Consider the following 20,176-nt stretch of genomic DNA (forward strand, 5'->3'; position numbering starts at 1 on the left):
AAGAAATTTGTCGAAGGGTTTTCCGGGAGTTGTAGTTTGGTCACCCGTTTAGTCGCGATTGATCGGCGGTGGGGGGAGACTACAGCTCCCAGGGTTCAACGCGGCAATCCGGGGGGTTGAGGATCACGTGACCCTGGCGGCGGGGAGGTGGGACGCATGCGCGGTTGCTCCGGGCTGACCTTCAGCCGCATCCGCCCGAGAGGATTCACCATGTTTGCCAGAAGAGGAGCTTTGCTCTTTGAGCCCCAATGGTAAAGGATATAGTCTCGCATTCACGAGAAGGCCGCTTCTCATGCCTTTAGAGAAGGATATTTTGTGTTAAGCTTCGGGAAGATGTAATGCCCCCGGTGTTTTTGATCTTGGTCGATGACCCCCAGGCTGAAGGCCTGTTCTAAAGGAAATCCCGAGGCCCTGGTGCAGTGAGTTTAAAGTGATTTGGAAGACTTTCATGGCTTTGAAATGCACTCCCCCTCTTTTCTGCCCCCCATACCTCCCAGGATGGCATTTAATGCGCGCTCCCATGCCAGTCACTTATCGGGAAGTTCTTCCTTTCTGCTCTGGAGGGAGAACCTTATTGATTTAAATAGAATGAAAGTATTGTATTTATATGGCGCCTTCCACGACCAAAGGACCCCCCCCCCCCACCTCCCCGCCCAAAAAGCAGCCAGCCCCTGTTGTAATGCAGGAAATCTGGCAGCCAATTTGCTCACAGCAAACTCCCTCAAATAGCAATGTGAGAATGACCAGATAATCTGTTTCTGTGATGTTGAGGGGTAAATATTGGCCAAGATACTGGGGGTAACTCCCCTCTCTTCAAAATAATGCCCTGGGATTGTTTTGTGCCCACCTGAAAGGGTAGATGGGGCCTTGGTTTTGTATAAATTGGACAGAGAAATCTAAAATTGAGACAGAAAATGCTAGGAATACACAACAAATCTTTAAAAGTGTGAAATAGAAAGAAAGCTATTTTGTGAGACTGCTCATCAGTGTTGTCCAGTTGTGGTTTATAACATGTGCACATCATTCTTTATTCACCATTGTAGAAAAGGTGAAATACTGTGTTGTTTTATTCATTTGGGTTGCAGTCGGTTCTTCACCATATACTTTATTTTAAATGAATCTGCTAACTGACTGAAACAAAATAACATTGTGCTGTTCACTGAGTTTGGTGCAATTATAAATAAGCTTATGGCATGGAATCAAAGTAACTTTTTTTTTATAAGAACAGCCGATGAGTCTAAATGTTACTTTGGAAATGTAGTACAAAATGTTTTTTCTTAATTTGGTACATTAGAATAGCAGGCTACTGGATGGACATTTCATTATATAATATTTAGTGATACAAGATGAAAGCTCATTTAAGACAGATGAGAAATTCTTTTTTGAGGTTCGTCTTTGGAACTCTCTTTCTCAAAAGGCGGTGGAAGCAGGGTCTTTGAATACTTTTAAGGCAGAGCTAGATGGATTCTTGATGAACAAGGAGGTGAAAGTTTATCGGGGTAGGCAGGTGGTTACAATCAAATCAGCCATGATCTCATTGAATGGTGGGGCAGACTTGAAGGGCCGAGTGGCCTACTCCTAGTTCATATGCTCGTACGAAATTGAACCAGGAGCAAGAGTTATTGCTCTATTGAATACAATATGAGAGTGGGTCAATGATTTTTGGATTTCCTCCTTTAGTGTCTGTGTTTTCAGTTCCAGGTTTAAAAAAAAAGAAATTTATTTAGCAGAAGCAAATTATGTTCACTTAATGCCACTATGAAAAATGCTAATCTAATAAATCACAGGTCATTCAGTATGATGATGGCTTTGACAGGACTAGTCTTAAAATTTGTAACTACCAAACTTCTTCCTCTTTGAAGGTCCTTTCAAGGTTTTCAAAAAGTGTTGGAATGTCTTTAGCTGGGTTAGAAAAGTTGCAGTTTTCCTGTCCAGTTATTTTCTTTTAATTCTTTCACATAGGTGATTTTGCCTGGGATATAGTACCAAAGGCAGCAACAGGCAATTAATTTGCCAGTTCGACATGTGAACGTTTGGGCACTGAGTAGGCTGGGCTATTGGTGTTCTCCTCATAACAGTCAAGACCTACCTTGTTCCCTTCTGTTATTCACACTTCCAGCATTCTGTCGAGTATAGTGATGAGAGTTGGAACCCCTGTTTTATTTGCCTCCATCTAATTGTACTACTTTGCTACTGATCTGAAAGAGGCTAGCTAATTTAATACTGATCAGAAATTGAACCTGGACCACTTCTGCTGTGTAGGGTTAGGGTGTGTTATATTTGCCCAGTGTCAGTGTGGAAATATTGAAGTGATGAACTTGTGCAAACTATTTACAATGTTGGGCTGAATATACAAAGTTTTCCTTTAAGTTTTGCCTGCAGCTTCCAGCGTTAGAAAGCATTAGCTTGATTTGTAGAGTGAAGGAGGATTTTCAGAATTGCCTTTTTGTACATCAAGATGTTAGTACTATTTGAGTATCTAGTCAACGAGATGATGAGATATGTGGTCAAGTGTGCCGCTGCAACTGCACACGTGAACTTGGCTACATTATAATTGATCATCAGTCAAAATTGTTATGCTAGGATCATTAATAAAGCACTTAGAAAAGCACGACTTATACAGCAAAAGTGTAAAATGTCAGTACTTTGGATCAATTTTGTTTCTTTCCAGTAATCTCATTGTATGGCATAATTTACTTTATGGATTTAGAGACTAACATACAATAATGATTCAGTCTCTGTATCTTTTAGATCTTCACAAAGTCAGTGAATTTGTATTGTTTCGTTCTATTCTGAACAAGGAGGAAAAAAAATTCTAATTAATGTGAGGCCTCCTGTGATAAATTCTACCTATATAACTGTTCTCCAGAATCTCTTTCTGGAACCATTGACATCTTTTATATTAATATACTGTCACCATTGACAACATATTACAGTGTGATAGTGTTAAACTCTATACATCCTGTTGTGTGTTTAATCAAACTTTATTTATGGGTTTTCAGATCAGAGAGAAAATAAACACTGCTTTCTATTAACCTTCAAGTGAAAGACAGTGTGAACTTCTGAAATTCTGAGGTTGTGATCATCTGAATAAGCACTGCTCTTTTGGAACCTCAGCAACAAGTAGAAGTGTCTTTAAATATTCCTGTGAACATGAGCTGTTGGGAACATCAAAAAGTACTAACAAAGCAGAGAGTCGAGCATCATTTACATGTCCTGCTAAATACGTACCATGATCATTATGTAGGAAATTCTACTTTGGTAATTCATGCACTAAGCAACCAGATTAACTAATTGCAACAAGGTGAGCCTTGCTCAGTTTAACAATGTGGGGTTATCCCTCTGTATCCCAGATGTGTGTTTTAGCATGTGTCCTAGAAAATCAGCCAATAGATATGATCACAGTAGCTCATTCCTCCAGCATTGCCGTGTTGAGAGGCTGGATAAGATTTTTAGTCTTTGTTTTTTTTTAAAAACTTTGGGTACATTTTCCCCATCCTCCCCAAATAACCTGTGCTTTCTGTTGAGCTTTACTAAAGTCTGGTTTCAATTGTTACAGGGGCCAAGTCCGAAACATGGCGACTCTGAAGGACAGTGAGTATCCTATTTTCTTCATTATTTCAGAACAAAGTCACATGTGACTGTCTTAAACCTGAATACTTTTATAGTATCATGGCTTCCAAGAATTCCTTTGGTGAAATAATAGTGGATATCTTTACTGAAGTATGTTTCTGCATTGGTGGCTTGCAAGATGAGCGATATAACTGGCTAAATTGGCATCAATTTTATGTTTCATAGTGGGTGAGATCACGTAGAAGCAGCAGTTTTGCACCACTTGAGCTTATTGGCTGCTTTTCGCTATATAATTTTGGAAAAATGGTAATGGTATAGCTGGCTCTCTCTTAACCACCTGTTTTATCAGCTGTCAGAAGCTGATGAGCATATCTTCAATGCATACGCAATTGTCTATATTTGTATGGCCGAAAATGACATTATTTTCCATAATCTTTTTTTAAAACATACGGTACTATCACACAGCTGACGCTTGCATTTTGTTAGGAACAAGATATGGCTTTAAGTTTAATTTATATTCCTTTATTTGTAGGTTAAAAGGATGAAACCTGGGTCTAGTTGCATTGAGGTTTTTTCTAGGAGAATGTTGCCTGCAAGTCTGTGGGTTTGATTGTATATCTGCATTTTAATGAGGTTTTATGACCCTTGAAGTGGTTTAAGGAAGTTATAACAAAGTATGGAACACTGCTGTTGCCTAGCAACAGGCGGCCCATAGACACAGAGAAAAATGGAAAACAGCTTGAGTTCAGTTGGTAGGAGCATTCCATAGAAACTGCCAGAGTTGGCAGGAAGGGAGCTGCAGGGAGTAGGTCCCAAAAGAGAAGCAGAAAGTCCCAAAACCAGGGAATGGGAACAGGAAAAGGTCCCAAGACGTCAGCCAAGTCAAGAAACAGGGACAGGAAATCTGGAACAGATCCTGTTCAGTGAAATTAAAGTAAGGAGCAGAGGAAAAGGCTCCAAATTAGAGAGAAAGCTGTGGAGAGCTGAATCAAGGCAAAGTGGTCTTGACGAGAAGCCAGAAGGTCCGAGGAGACAGCCAAAGATTGGTGACTACTTACTCTGGGCATGTGAAGCAGCGGTGTTCTGTTGGCACGGTTGGATATCTGAGAGTGTATGGAAGGCAGAGGGTGAATGCACGTGGCGATTCAAGGGAGAGGAGCATTGGAAGGAGAGATCGAAACCCTGGAGGTGGATCCTTGTTGAAGACGTCAGAGAGAAAGTGTCGTTTGTGAGATAGTTCCATAGCGTGTTCTTCAAGCGGTGAGATTGGAAACCCTTGGGAGAAAGACGGGAGTGCAGTGAGACCGGTTGGCTCATGGTGTCGTATGATAATGCATCAAACAAAACCTTAAAAATTGCATGTAAAATTCAGAGTAAACAAAAGTAAAATAAGTTTAGCAGTTTTCTGTCTGAAAAAGTAACATAGCATTGGAGCATAAGCAATGCTTTGAGTTTGATTTTAAAAATAATTCCTTTTTACATTGAATTTCAGTGTTAAACAAAAAGACTGCTTGGTCCAATTATTGGGGGCAAGGAGGGAGTCACTGTAAAACACAGGAACAAAGTTAACATTTTTTTTAACTGCTCTCTTCAAAATTTATTTCTTTATTGTTGTACAGGTAGATAGGAAAAAGTCTTAATTGAAATGAAAACACTGAATGCAGCTAGACTTTTTCACTAATAGGAATTGCCTCCTATTAGTTGAATAGTTTAATTATTTGATTTTTGAAAACATTCTCCATCAAAAGCACATATTTTTGCCATCAAGTAGCTTTTCATATTCTTCCAGAGAAAACCACAGCTGGTGACAATGGCACATGACATTTATAAGCAGATAGATCAAGGTGACGTCTTGGAAAAATGCATTTTAGTCTTGGCTATGGACTGTAAAAATATGGCCCTGATAAACCACTACCTGATTAAATATTTGCCTATTTTCAGTCACCAGGCGCTTGAAGTCCATCAAAAACATCCAAAAGATTACCCAATCCATGAAAATGGTGGCTGCGGCAAAATATGCAAGAGCTGAGAGAGAACTGAAACCAGCAAGAGTTTATGGAACAGGAGCTCTCGGTATGATAACAAATGCAACTGCACTACAATGATTTAATAATGACAACTTAATATTGAGATTGTGGAAGGGATTTCTTGCCTATTAATGGATACGACATTTATAGGCAATAATATTGAGCTTTTTTTTTGATTGATGCCCTATCTGTGTAGGGCTCTGAGGGACTGAAGTTGGCTGAATCAATCTATCCACTTAATGCTGCCTGTGATTCCTGCCAGATCAAAATTGTTTTTCTAATTTAACGTTTGAAATATTTCATTAATGTGCAAATGAATATTAGTCAAACTTGCGAACTGCAGATTCCATAAATGAGCTAGTAATCAGGCACAGCCCGAACAAGATGCTTTTGGTACATTATACGGCCTGCACCATTTATTGTTTCCACAGAATTGCTCAATTTCTTTTTAGATTCTTGCTACCCATTATTCCTTAACAATTCCCATCAAAAACTGAGCATGTGTCTTGCTGGCATTTATAGGATCTTGCTGTGCAAGGTAGCTTCTTGGTTGTTTACACAGAAGGCTCTGCACTTGAATTGATTGGACCCTAAAAGGTGTTTTTCAGTTTTTTTGATAGATGTGATAAAGCACTAAATGAATACAAGTTTTATTATTGATCCTTTTCTTTTTTAAGCTCTATATGACAAGGCAGAAATTCAACCTCCCGAAGAGCAAGCCAGACACCTGATCATTGGGGTGTCCTCTGATCGTGGTCTCTGTGGTGGTATCCACAGTAATGTTGCTAAGGCCATAAGAAATCAAATAGAGCAATTGACTGCTGCTGGAAAAGAGGTTAAGATTGCACCTATTGGTGAGAAGCTGAGAGCACTGCTGTATAGGTATGTGTTGGCTTTGAGTCTGAGAACATATTCATGCTTGATTACAAAGGACATTGGTAATCTACTCTTGGCTAAAACACTGGCCTTGAAATGACATTGTGGGCTAGTGGCATGAATATTTAGCACCATCAGTTTATTTTTTTGCTATTTTAGTAGAAATGTTAATCTGTCATTTTAAATGGCTTGCTACCTCCCCATAACATTAGGAGGGAGAAGTATTTCATAAATGTTCATCATTTTCCCCCAGCACCATTTAGGGACCTGTGTTGTAACTAGCTGAGCTGCTGATTTTGCTCTTGACTCTGTTTTCGTGTTAGACTCTATTTTATGTTGGATTCAATATTTGCATTACACAAAGTGCAAAATTCTTAACGCCACACTAACAGTGAAGGCAAAAGCAAAATACTGCGGATGCTGGAAATCTGAAACATAAATAAAAATAGCTGGAAAAACTCAGCAGGTCTAACAGCATCTGCGGAGAGGAATACAGTTAACGTTTCGAGTCCATATGACTCTTCATCAGAACTAAGGAAAAATAGAAAAGAGGTTAAATATAAGCTGGTTGAAGGGGGTGGGACAGGTAAAGCTGGATAGAGGGCCAGTGATAGGTGGAGGCAAAGAAGAGATTGCCAAAGTTGCCATGGACAAAAGGACAAAGGGGTGTTAACGGTGGTGATATTAGCTAAGAAATGTGCTAATGGTGACATTAAGGGTAGAAAGCAGGACGAGCAAGTGACAGATAGCCCTAGTGGGGGTGGGGTCGGGGGAAGGGATCAAAATAGGCTAAAAGGTGTTTCATCTCCACCTTTCGAAGGGATCGAAATAGGCTAAAAGGTGTTTCATCTCCACCTTTTAGCGTATTTCGATCCCTTCCCCGCCCCACCCCACCCCACCCCCACTAGGGCTATCTGTCACTTGCTCGTCCTGCTTTCTACCCTTAACGTCACCATTAGCACATTTCTTAGTTAATTTCACCACCGTCAACACCCCTTTGTCCTTTTGTCCATGACATCTTTGGCAATCTCTTCTTTGCCTCCACCTATCACTGGCCCTCTATCCAGGTCTACCTGTCCCACCCCCCTCAACCAGCTTATATTTCACCTCTTTTCTATTTTTCCTTAGTTCTGATGAAGAGTCATATGGACTCGAAATGTTAACTGTATTCCTCTCCGCAGATGCTGTCAGACCTGCTGAGTTTTTCCAGCTATTTTTATTTTTGTAACAGTGAAGGCAATGTGTCTTCAGCTTTGCAGTATGAAAAGGTTAGAGAAATTCTTCCGATTGACTGCAAAATATTAAGCTACACCTAAAAATTGAGGGGTTTTGATCACTGAAAGCAATCCAGAATTATGTGCTGAATCATCCAAATGACTGCTGTAATATTCATGTCATTGCAAGGAAAGATTCCAGTACTGGTTTTAGCAGTACCATAGTTTAATAAATTAGAGGCAATGAGGATAAGATTACAGAGGTTGTAGAACCACATTCTGCAGATGTGTTGGGAAACTATTTAACAATGTATAACTTTTCAAAACAAATGAGTCTGACTCAGTTTTTGTTTTAAATTGTAGAAAATATGGAAGTCACATGCTGGTGATGTTCAAGGAAATGGGCCGGAAACCACCAACGTTTGGTGATGCTTCAGTTATTGCCTCTGAGCTCTTGAACTCTGGCTTTGAATTTGATAAAGGTTCTGTTATATTCAACAGATTTAAGTAAGTCGCTTGGCAGGCCACTGGTTCAAAAGAGCGCATAGATTCTACTTTAAAGGTTCTTCCTAAGATCTACCTTCTGCACCCTTGATTGGCCTCCCCATTCAACTTAACCACTTGTTTACCTTTCCTGGCCCCTATGTCTGCCAACATTGTTCATGATTTTGTTTTCCTAAGAAACCCCCCTCCCTCCACCCCTTTTTCAAATCTACCATTCCCATTACTCCACTCAAAATAAAAAGCTGAGATCTGTTTATCCTAATATGGCACTGCTTCCCAGCATAGAGCCCATTTCTCTCAAAATTTCCTGTTCCAATCCCTTCAGTCTGGCTTCAGTCTGGCTTCTGCCCGGCTCACAGCACTGAATCCATGGTGGTCAGGGTCAAAAAGGAAATCCCTGCACGATTATGACAACAGTGCAAACCTCTGCACTGGAATACTTTATACCAGAATTGTGATGCTAGCATCATTGTTTTCATGACGGATGTGAAGAAGCACATGTCTTCTGTTTATTGACGCAGAATCTATGACACATTAGACAGCTAAGAGGGGGAGAAAACATCTTGCGACATAAGGTGCTATATAAATGCAAGATGTTGAAATAAGTGGATCACCATTAAGGAAAATACTTTGGGGTGTTGGGGTCATGTGGCTTTTACTCCACATTGAGCTCTACGCATTTTCGTAATTACAGATGCAACTTTAAATTGCTTTTAAAGGTGCCTACAAGCTGCATCTTAAATGTTGCCACAAATAACTTATCCTTGTTTTTAGGTCTGTGATTTCCTATAAGACTGAGGAGAAACCAGTCTTCTCTTTTGACACACTTACAAATTCTGGTAAGTTACCATGCTGTCTGTAAGATAGATAAATGAATATGGTTCATCTTATTGAATTACCACTTTCTATCATGATAGCTTAATATATGATTTCAAAATATATAGTTGACATTGGTAGTACCAATGAGAACTGCCACTGAGTCTAAACAAATAACCTCTGAAGAGATAGTTGTACATTATACTCTTAATTTTGCAAAAAAAAAACTTGTTTTAGTTGTAAAAGTTGTAGGAGAAATACAGAGAACAGTTTAATGTCATAAATCTTTCAGTAGTCATACTTGCAGAGATACGACTCGCTTGACTGGAACATAATTTATTATAAAAATGAGACAGCTACACTGGTATAATTCATTGTATCTTGTTGCATCATGCGTACTTCATCGTTCAGACATGGGAGACATACCTCTTATTGTCGCATTTAAACATTTAAAGAATCCTGTGGATAGATTTGAGTAGAAGAGAAAGGGCATGTCACCTTATTTCATGTACGGTGGTAAGTATTTTCTAGAGTTTCAAAAATTACTTTAATGCAATTAGGCAAATTCTGTTGATGAACCATGCAATGCATCTTGCTCTTAGTCATAAGTTAGCTCAGTTAAATCACCCAGACAGCATGGTGCTGGAAAATGACAGTGATAGACCAGGAGTAAAAATTCTCAACTGGGGCAAGGCTAGTTTTACTAAGCTTAGCTCTAATTTAGCAAAAGTGGACTGAAAACAGCTCCTTGAAGGTAAATTAGTGTCAGAGTGACGGGAGGCATTCGAGGAGATGGTGAGAGTTCAGAACAAATGTGGAAAAGGATGGAACACTCAAATCTAGAGCCCTGGTTGTCAAAAAAGGGAAGCTTAGGAATGTTAGATACCAAAAGCTAAGTACTGCATAGTGGGTATAGTTCTTAATGAGTAGTTTGCATCTGTGTTCAAAAAAGAGGGAGATATGCAGATGTGATAGTTGAGGAGGAGTGTGAAATATTGGATGGTATAAACCTAGTGAGAGAGGAAATATTAAGAGATAAATTGCCACCCTGGCTGTTAAAAGAAGCAAGGGAGGAAATAATGGAGGGTCTGACCATAATTTTCCAATCCTCTTTGGCTAGAGGATTGGTTGGAGGACTATGAAGGAAAGGGATAGACCAAATTATTACATGCCGACCAGCATAACCTCGGCGGTGACAAATTACCAGAAAAAATTCTGAGGGACAGTATAAATCTTCATTTAGAAAGCCCTGGGTTAATTAGGGACAATCAGCATGGATTTGTTGTGGGGAAGTCAGGTTTGATTGGCATGCGTGATTTTTTTGAGGAGATAACAGGGAGAGTCAGTGAAGATAGGGAGTTTGATGTAGCTTGCGTGGAAGGTCCCACAGAGCAGACTGGTCAGGAAAGTAAAAGATCATGGGATCCAGGGGAAAGTGGCAAGCTGAATTCAAAGTTGGCTCCGTGTCAGAAAGCAAAGGATTATAGTTGATGGGAATTTGTGACTGGGAAGGCTGTTTCTAGTGGGGTTCCGCAGATATATTAGGTCCCTGGCATTTCCTAGTATATACCAATGGTTTAGACTTAAATGTAGGTAGCATGATTAAGAAGTTTTGCAGATGAGACAAAAATTGAATATGTGGTTGATAGTGAGGAAAGAGGATGTAGACTACAGGAAGGTGTCAGTTGGGCAGAAAAGTGTCAAGCAGAATTTAATTGAAAAAGTGAGGTAATGTATTTGAGGAGAGCAACAAAGGCGAGGGAATACACAAATAATGGCCATAACTTCCGATATCTGGGATGTCATATCCGGGGGGTGCCTCAAAGATACACTGCGGGAACCCCTCCGGAAGCCCTCAAATAGATTACACGACAGTTTCCTGGGAAATTCAAATTTCCATTGGGCAATTACCCTGAACTGGGAACCATGTGATACTCTGATTTAAATCACAGTCTTTGGATGGTTCTGACTGTCTTACAAGAATAGTTACTCAGAAAAAGTTCAAAGAATTTAAACCACTTCTAACTCATGGGTAACGATAGTACTGACCACACCCACCCCCGTCCCTGACTATCCTCTCGACTCCGAACCGGCCCACCCTCCTTACACCCCCCCGAACACCCTTCTGATCTCCCCCCCCCCCCCCCCCGCCCCCCCTCCACCCCACTACCCAGCTGAACCCCCCTCCCCACCCGGACTACCCTCCCAAAGCCCCACACCCCTCCCCCAGCTACTCTTCCGAACGCCCCACCCCAACCAACTACCTACCCTCCTGAGCCCCGTGACTATGCTCCCAAACCTGCATCTCACCCCCAACTAACCTTCGCCCAAACCATCCACTCTTTCATATTCTGGGCTGCCTTCTCTGCTTCCAGCAATATGGCATTTGTGATCTTGGTTATTTGACTTGAATTCAACATGTTGCACACCAGGTGTTTGATAATAGTTTGTACAGCAGATTTACAAGAATATAACAAATGGTGCTCGTGTGGTAGTTGGAGCACTGGCATTCTGGGCCACATGGTTTTTCTTTCTCAATTCTCTGCCCATGGCTGCCCTCCTGACCCCACCCACAACTAACCTTCAGCCCCTTACTACACTCCCGACACCACCCCCCCGACTACCCGTCAGCTCCTGACTGACTACACTCCTGACCTGAAGCATTTGCTACAATTTTCAGCCAGAAGTGCCAACTGGATGATCCCTCTCGGCCTCCTCTGGAGGTCCCCAGCATCACAGGTGCCAGTCTTCAGCCAATTCGATTCACTCCACATGATATCAAGAAAAGGCTGAAGGCACAGGCTATGGGCCCTGACAATATTCCGGCAATAGTACTGAAGACTTGTGCTCCAGAACTTGCCGCACCCCTAGTCAAGCTGTTCCAGTACAGCTACAATACTGGCATCTACCCGGCCACGTGGAAAATTGCCCAGGTATGTCCTGTACACAAAAAGCCAGACAAACAAAACCCGGCCAATTACCGCCCATCAGTCTACTCTCCATCATCAGTAAAGTAATGGAAGGGGTCATCAACAGTGCTATCAAGTGGCACTTGCTTAGCAATAACCTGCTCACTGGCACCCAGTTTGGGATCTGCCAGGGCCACTCAGCTCCTGTCCTCATTACAGCCTCACTTCAAACATGGACAAAACAGCCGAACTCCTGAGGTGAGGTGAGAGTGACTGCCCTTGACATGAAGGCAGCATTTGACGGTGTATGGCATCAAGGAGCCCTAGCAAAACTTGAGTTAATGGGAATCGGGGGCGGGGGGGAAACTCTCCGCTGGTTGGAGTCATACCTAGCACAAAGGAAGATGGTTGTGGTTGTTGGAGGTCAGTCATCTCAGCTCCAGGACATCACTGCAGGGGTTTCTCAGGGTAGTGTCCTCGGCCCAACCATCTTCAGCTGCTTCATCAATGACCTTCCTTCCATCATAAGGTCAGAAGTGGGGATGTTCGCTGATGATTGCACGATGTTCAGCACCATTTGTGACGACTCATACTGAAGCAGTCCATGTCCAAATGCAACAAGCCCTGAAAAATATCCAGGCTTGGGCTGACAAGTGGCAAGTAACATTCGTGCCACACAAGTGTCAGGCAATGACCATCTCCATCAAGAGAGAATCTAACCATCACCCCTTGATGTTCAGTGGCATTACCATCACTGAATCCCCCACTATCAACCTCCTGGGGGTTACCATTGACTAGAAACTGAACTGGACTAGCCACATAAATACTGTGGCTACAAGAGCAGGTCAGAGGCTAGGAATCGTGTGACGAGTAACTCACTTCCTGACTCCCCAAAGCCTGTCCACCATCTACAAGGCACAAGTTAGGAGTGTGATGGAATACTCCACACTTGCCTGGATGAGTGTAGCTTCCACAACACTCAAGATGCTTGACACCTTGCAGGACAAAGCAGCTTGCTTGATTGGCAGCACATCCACAAACATTCACTTCCTCCACCACCGACACACAGTAGCAGCAGTGCATACCATCTACACGATGTACTGCAGGAATTCACCAAAGCTCCTTCGACAGCACCTTCTAAACCCACAACCACTACCATCTAGAAGGACAAGAACAGCAGATAGATGGGAACATCACCACCTGGAAGCACCCCTCCAAGTCACCCACCATCCTGACTTGTAAATATATCACTGTTGCTGGGTCAAAATCCCGGAACTCCCTCCCTAACAGCACTGTGGATGTACCTACACCACATGGACTGCAGCGGTTCAGAAAGGCAGCTCACTACCACCTTCTCAAGGGCAACTAGGGATGGACAATAAATGCTGTCCCAGCCTGTGAAGCCCACATCCCTTGAATGAATTTTTAAAAATGCTTTATGGCAGCTAGTGCCATAAAAAAGGTGTGCCTTTCTTTGCGTCAATTCTGCTGCACTTGACAGAGGGTTCCTGAACAGTTCACACCCAGTCCAAGTCGGAAGGTCGTGTGAAAAAAGCGCAGCTGCATTTCAATGTAGGTAAATAGGAGTGAAGTGGCAATCCGACTGTGACTGCCACTCCATTGGAAGTTCTGGCCCAATAAGTGTAGTGGAACAGAGAGACCTTGAAGTGCATGAAATTCCTGAAGATAATAGGACAGGGTAGAGAAGGTGGTTGAGAAGGCATCTGGAATATTTTCCTTTATTACCCAAGGCATAGAATATAAGAGCAAGGAGGTTATACTGGAAAAACTAAAACACGAGTTAGACCTCGGCTAGAGTACACGTTACAGTTCTGGTCACTGCAATACAAGGAGGATGTGAGTTGACGCCCTTGGCTCGGGATTCTAGAACATGGGGTCATAGTCTCAGAATAAGTGGTTGGTCATTTTGGAATGAGATGAGAAATTTCTTCACTCAAAGTGTTATGAATCTTTGGAAATCTCAACCCCAGAGAGCTATGGATGTTCAGTTGTTGAATATATTGGAGACAGGGGTCAATAGATTTTTGAGTACCAAAGGAATTAAGGGATCTGGAGATTATGTGGGAAGTTAGAATTAAGGTAGAAACTAGACCATGATCTTATAGAATGGGAGCAGGCTTGAAAGGCCAAATGGCCTACTTCAGCTCCCATTTCTTATGTTCTTGGATGTTTGTACTCGAGATGGTACAGAGGAGATTTATGAAGATTGTGCCAAGACCGGAGTATTTTAACTGAGAAAAGGTTGGATCAGCTGGGCTTGTTTACCTTGGCACAGAGGAAGCTTGGGGGGAGATTTAATCGAGGCGTAGAAAATTGATGGACCTAGATAAGAGTGAATAGGAAGAACCTATTTCCCTTAGCAGATAGGCCAATAACCAAGGGGGCATGGATTTAAAGTAATTGGTAGGAGAATTGGAGAGGAGTTGAGAATTTTTATCATGCAGAGGGTGGTGCAGGACTGGAACTCACTACCTGAAAGGGTGGTAGAGGTAAAACCCCTCATTGCATTTAGAAAACACTTGTATGTTACGCCACAAAGTGCATATCCAAGTCTGCAGACCAAGAGCTGGAAAATGGGATTAGGCTGAATAACTTTTTGGCCAGCACTGACACAATGGGACAAGTGGCCTCCATCTGTGGTGTAAATTTGTATGATACTGGATTACATAACAGTTCATGGCCTATGTCTTGCATTCTCAATCTAATTCATAGTAGACGGCTTAATTTGTAGTGACTGAATGCACATATATTCCTTTGACTAGAGACCAATAATGTATGTAGAGAGGGGAAACAGTAGCCCACAACCACAACTTTAAAGTGTTAAGTTTGGAGAAATTCTACATAAGAGTTGTGGGCATTTGAAAGAGGGTCAACTTATCCATGCATACAGTGAGTCCTTCTGTGGGTAACTTTCAATACAGTTGGCGATTAACATCATTTTTGGACCTATCAAACTTTTAAAAATTGTATTGCAGTACTGAGAAAGCACCTAGAACCAAGAAGGCTGCAGATTGTTCACAGTATTGAGAGCCACTTATTGATGGAACTTCCATGTATTAGAGAGTTGCTGTCTTCTGGCTAGAAGATGTATTTGAATTTCTTGTAACAATTGGGAGAAAAATAATTACTTAAAATACTTACCAGCCACTTTAGTAATTGTTTGCTTTTGAATTTATCGAGCTGGGTTCAATGTTGGATATGCAAACTGTCTATGATTGAGCATCACCAACATGTTTATGCAGAATTGTGTTAATCCCACACCAAACACATTAAGCAAGCACTGTCATAAAGCTCAAATGTAGTTTGGTATTTATATCTTTAATTATCCATGTAGAATATATATTTATCCGGCTGTTTTACATTTATCATGGAAGTTCATCAAGTTGAACTTGATTTGGATTTGGTCCTTATTTTCACATCATCTTGTATCATTGCCAAATATGTAACTTATTCACATTTGTGATAACCTAACTGTTAATCCGCCTTTGACTTTATTTCTAGAGAACATGAGTGTTTATGATGACATTGATGCTGATGTCCTGCGAAACTACCAGGAGTTCTCACTGGTAAACATCATTTACTTCAGCTTAAAGGAATCCACTACAAGCGAGCAGAGTGCTAGGATGACTGCTATGGATAGTGCCAGCAAGAATGCTTGTAAGAAATTTTTACGATATTTTCAAAAATATATCTTTCCTAATGGTTCTCCAAATTTACCCAGGGAGTGCGTGAGCTTTTATAGATCAGGAAGGTATCAAATTGATACCAAGTATGTGTCAAATTAACTCACTCTCTAGTGCTCCTTCTGAGAGTAAAATGAGCTGCTGTTCCTTATGATCGTGACTCAGTATCCTTGTATGGAAGCATTGAGATGATGGTGGAAGTAGGATTGATCATGATGGGATGGTCTGTTGATGCTGTCAGTGCACTCATAAGTGATGGCCATTGGAGCATTATACTGGAGAACAGCCAGTGCCAGTAGTAAAACCAATAAAAAGTCAATACCTTCTGAGGCAGAGACAATTAGTTTGGGGTGGGAGGAGAGGGGTGGGTGATCTTCCCCTACATCCAAACTATTTTTGGTGGGGAGAAAAACCTCAAAATCCCTAGTTGTCTTCCTTAAATTGGGTGGTGACATTTTGGATGGCATGGCGGGTTTCCGCTTTAGTTTTATGGCTGCATATTTTGCTATATATGATCCAAATGCTGACTTTGTAGTGAGGGAGATTATTTCATAAAGATACTTTATTTCCTGATTCATGCATCTATAAATTGAAAAACAATTAAGAGGAAAAAGATACATGGCCCAAACTATCCACTGTTTCATATTCTTGGCTGCCTTCTCTGCTTCCTGCAATATGGCTTTTCAGTGGCATTTATATTCTTGGTCATTTGACTTGAATTCAACACGTTGCACACCAGGTGTTAGTTTGTACAGCAGATTTTCAAGAATGTAAGAAATTGTGTTCGTGTGGTAGTTGGAGCACTGGCATTCTGGTTCACATGGTTTTTCTCTCTCCATTCTCTGCCCCCTCTCAAGTTTTGAGCAGAAAACAAATGCTTTTGACGAGGATGGGGCCAAATTCTCAGGATGAGTAGTACCTCCTCTCCTTGCACCCCCTCTTCCCTCCCACTTTGCACAGCAGTTTATGTATCTCCTTATCCTGAGTTTCAGAATGGAGAATAGCAGAGAGATCAGGAGCAGATCATTTGCCACAAGTGTTGTGTGCCTCTTATGAAACCAGAGAAGGGAAAATCACTGACCCGGATTCTCACCACAAATCTCCAAAAACCAAGCAGATTAAAAAATTGAGCTAGGAACTGGAATCAACGTGAAAGCAAATCACATTCAGCAACTTGGTATTTCTTTTTATGCAAATACAGAGTGTTATTTTACTGAGAGAGTCAGCAGCTACCAATCCAGATGTTGGATTTAGGAAAGAACAAATAGCGAAGTAAAGTAACACACTTAAAATTGTTATTTTTTTAGCTGAAATTATTGACAAGCTGACATTGACATACAATCGCACTCGCCAAGCTGTCATTACCAAGGAGCTGATTGAGATTATCTCCGGTGCTGCTGCTCTGTAAGTATTATGGTGAACATGAACCAGTTGTATGATGGCTACTTTGATATGATTTCCTTTATGGAAAATAATAATGGTTTAGTGAGCAATGTATAAGAAATATGTACCCTAAACAAATTGGGGGTGAAGGTGGAAAATGAGAAGTCAATAATGTGAAATCTAGATACCAGGATACAAAAGCTTTACTCAAAAATAACTAAGTCAGGATTAAATTTAAGGCCAGGGGCTTTGTTACACACTTGGTATTCTTAATTTTGTGTAGCCCTAGGGTGTTTATGGTCTATATTCAAACAATATTTTGATCCATTATGTTCTGAAAGTCATGAACGTTTGAGTTTGTGAAGTAAGACATTGTGTTTACATTGAGTCTAATGTCTGTGCATTTAACTGCAAAAGTCATTGCTCTTTCTACCTTTTGCCTTCTTTACCTCTTCATTCCCTACCCAAGAGACCATGATGGGGCATGTCATTTATAATTGAGCTTGCTTTTCAGTTCCAATGAAAACTAATTGCAACTATTTGTGGTAACACCTTCCGAAATTGGAATCGGTTTGAACAATAAAATTGAATCGGCAAAAATCTCAACTTGACCAACAGTGCATTTCTCTATATGAGGCACCTACTGCTGTAATTGCACTTGGTCGCTCCCTATATTGTTTAATATTTCTCCTTTAAAAACAACTATAAAATTCCCTTGAAACAAGAATTTATGGGCACTTATTAACATCAAAACTTGTATTTATATAGCGCCTTTGATGTCATAAAATATTGGGCATTTCACAGGAGTGTTACCAAATGATATGACACTGAGCCACAGAAGGAGATATTAGGGCAGATGACCAAAGACTTGATCAAAGAGACAGGTTTTAAGGAGCATCTTAAAGGAAGAAAGAGTGGTTTATGGATGGAATTCTTAGGGTCTTGGCAGCCGAAGGCACAGCTGGCAGCAGTTAGCAATTAAAAATAGGAGATACTCAGGAGGCCAGATTTGGGCAGTAGAGATATTTTGGAGGATTGTAAAGATGGAGGAAAATAAAACTAGAGAGGGTTGAGGCCAAGAAGGGACTTGAAAACAATAGTTTTTTTAAAATTGAGGTATTGCTTAACTAGGAGCTAATGTAGGTCAGCGAGCACAGGGTGTTGGTGAACCTCCCAAAGCTGTGATCTCTGCCGTCTGGAAGGATGAGGGCAGCAGGCGCAGAGGAACACCGTCACCTTTAAGTTCACCTCCAAGCTACACACAATCCTGACTTGGAACTATATTGCCATTCCTTCACTGTTGCAGGGTCAAAACTCTGGAACACCCTCCCTAACAGCACTATGGGTGTACCCACACCACATGGACTACAGCGGTGGCTGAAGAAGGTGGCTCACCATCTCCTGCTTGAGGGCAATTAGTGATGGGCAATAAATGCTGGCCTTGCCAGAGATTCTCACATGCCATGAACGAATAAAAAAATGAATGGGACTGAGTGTGAGTGAGCACCAGGGCAGTAGAGCTTTGGATGACAACTGGCTAAACCTGGGAATTTCACAAAAATAACTTTTCAAACCACCCATTATGGTTTCTGTGGTTTTCTTAAATTTGATCGCTGTTTTATTGTCTCGCTGGCCATTGGAAGCAATGTTGTTTATAACCCTTCATAATCTTGAAGACCTCTCCTGTTACCCCTTTGCCACCTCGGATGAGAGTGGGAATCCCTCTGCTTTCTACTCCATTTAAATCTTTTACCATTTAAGGTGTACTTCTTTTCCCTATTCTTCTTTACACAAATATAGTATTTCACACATTTCTTTTGCATAATTAATTGAATCTAACACCTATCTTCTCATAGTGCCAGCTAATCCATGTCGTCCTAAAGTGTTGTGTAATCCTTGTCACATTTTGCTGTTGGGGCATAGGATTATAGGTGGATGTGTACCATCAAATTAGCTTTGGTTTCACTTTATTTTCACTATAATTTGCCACTGTATAAATTCTGTTCTTATTGTGTGTGGCTTTAAATTACATGCAGTATAGTTTCATTTGTAGCTTTGTGCATTTCACTTAGTGTTTTTGCTTATCATTTTCATATTACATTAAGTGCTGTTGTGACTAAATTACATCGCTTTATGCATCTGGCTTGCTGTCTTTGTTTGCTGCTGTGGGCTTAAATTTAGCCATGACTGAATTGCATGTATAGCTTCATGAATCATTGTATTTCCTTTTTTACTTTCTGCGATTACAAGGAGTTTTTAAGCTTGCAGCAGCATTTTTGGACCACAAAGAGGTAATGGTTTATATTGGTACAGGTGGCAAAAGTGGACAATGTTAAAAATACAGTACCTGGTAGTAACTTGTGAAATAGATCTTCCTATTCTGCCTGCTAGATGTTTAGTTTAAGTCATTGAAAAGAAGAGAAAATTAATCTCTTCTCCAGCACAATTTTAGTTACAAATTTAGTCCAGCAATGCAACCAGGAGTGGTTAGGCACCAATTCCTGATCACGAATGGGAAATACATGACTTCCATTCAGCACCCTCTGAAGAATTGCCTATCTAACAACTTGCGGTATGAAGCACTGGAAGCGCAACTCCATGGTGCAAGTCATTATAATAGAAATGCTCAAAAAATAAATTTAATGGTGCAAAAGCAATTTTTAAAAATACAGAAGCAAGACACTTCTAATCTGCCCTGATTGTGCGCTATAGTTGTTAATAGATTTGAAAGTAAATATTTCATACTTTTTATACTGTCAGAAACTCATCTTAGTGGTGAGATGAAAAAATAGGATTTGTACTTTGCCCTTCATGGAACTAATCCTGAGAAGTTCAGTTACTTATTACATTGTGTTAATTTTGCAGGTAAACATGATGCTCCAGAAAGACACCAGTGGAAATGAATAAAAACATGTTTCTGTTCGAAGATGATGGACAGTGTTTCTGTTTAATTGATGGGAACCTTCTAAAGTTTGTAAATTATAATACAATAAAAACCTTACACAGTCAATGGTTCCTTTACATTTTTATCTCTGGTGGGGTAGGTGGTGAGGACATGAGGGACGTTTTGGTTCTGGGAGGGAGAACGTGCGAAGGCAGAAGTGTGGGATGAACATAGTCTAGGGCACTGTTAACCACAATGGAGGGGGTATCCTTGGTTGATGGAAAAG

At 40.9% G+C, this 20,176-nt stretch overlaps 1 protein-coding gene across 2 annotated transcripts; it reads left to right on the forward strand.

The window, feature by feature from the left end:
* Positions 1 to 144: 144 nt before the first annotated feature.
* atp5f1c (ATP synthase F1 subunit gamma) lies at positions 145 to 20,016 on the forward strand. Of its 2 annotated transcripts, XM_078552979.1 has the most exons (9): positions 145 to 251; positions 3,560 to 3,594; positions 5,515 to 5,646; positions 6,278 to 6,482; positions 8,054 to 8,197; positions 8,969 to 9,033; positions 15,442 to 15,597; positions 16,931 to 17,027; positions 19,872 to 20,016. In XM_078552979.1, exons 1-9 carry the CDS (start codon positions 157 to 159, stop codon positions 19,873 to 19,875), a joined length of 933 nt encoding a protein of 310 aa, XP_078409105.1. In that variant the 5' UTR covers positions 145 to 156; the 3' UTR covers positions 19,876 to 20,016. The 2 variants fall into 2 exon arrangements, with proteins under 2 accessions (XP_078409105.1, XP_078409106.1); XM_078552980.1 differs by lacking the exon at positions 19,872 to 20,016 and having other exon boundaries at positions 16,931 to 17,031.
* The last annotated feature ends 160 nt before the right edge of the window (positions 20,017 to 20,176 follow it).

Source organism: Cetorhinus maximus, chromosome 12, assembly GCF_964194155.1.
Source record: "Cetorhinus maximus chromosome 12, sCetMax3.hap1.1, whole genome shotgun sequence".
NCBI classification, from domain to species: Eukaryota; Metazoa; Chordata; class Chondrichthyes; order Lamniformes; family Cetorhinidae; genus Cetorhinus; species Cetorhinus maximus.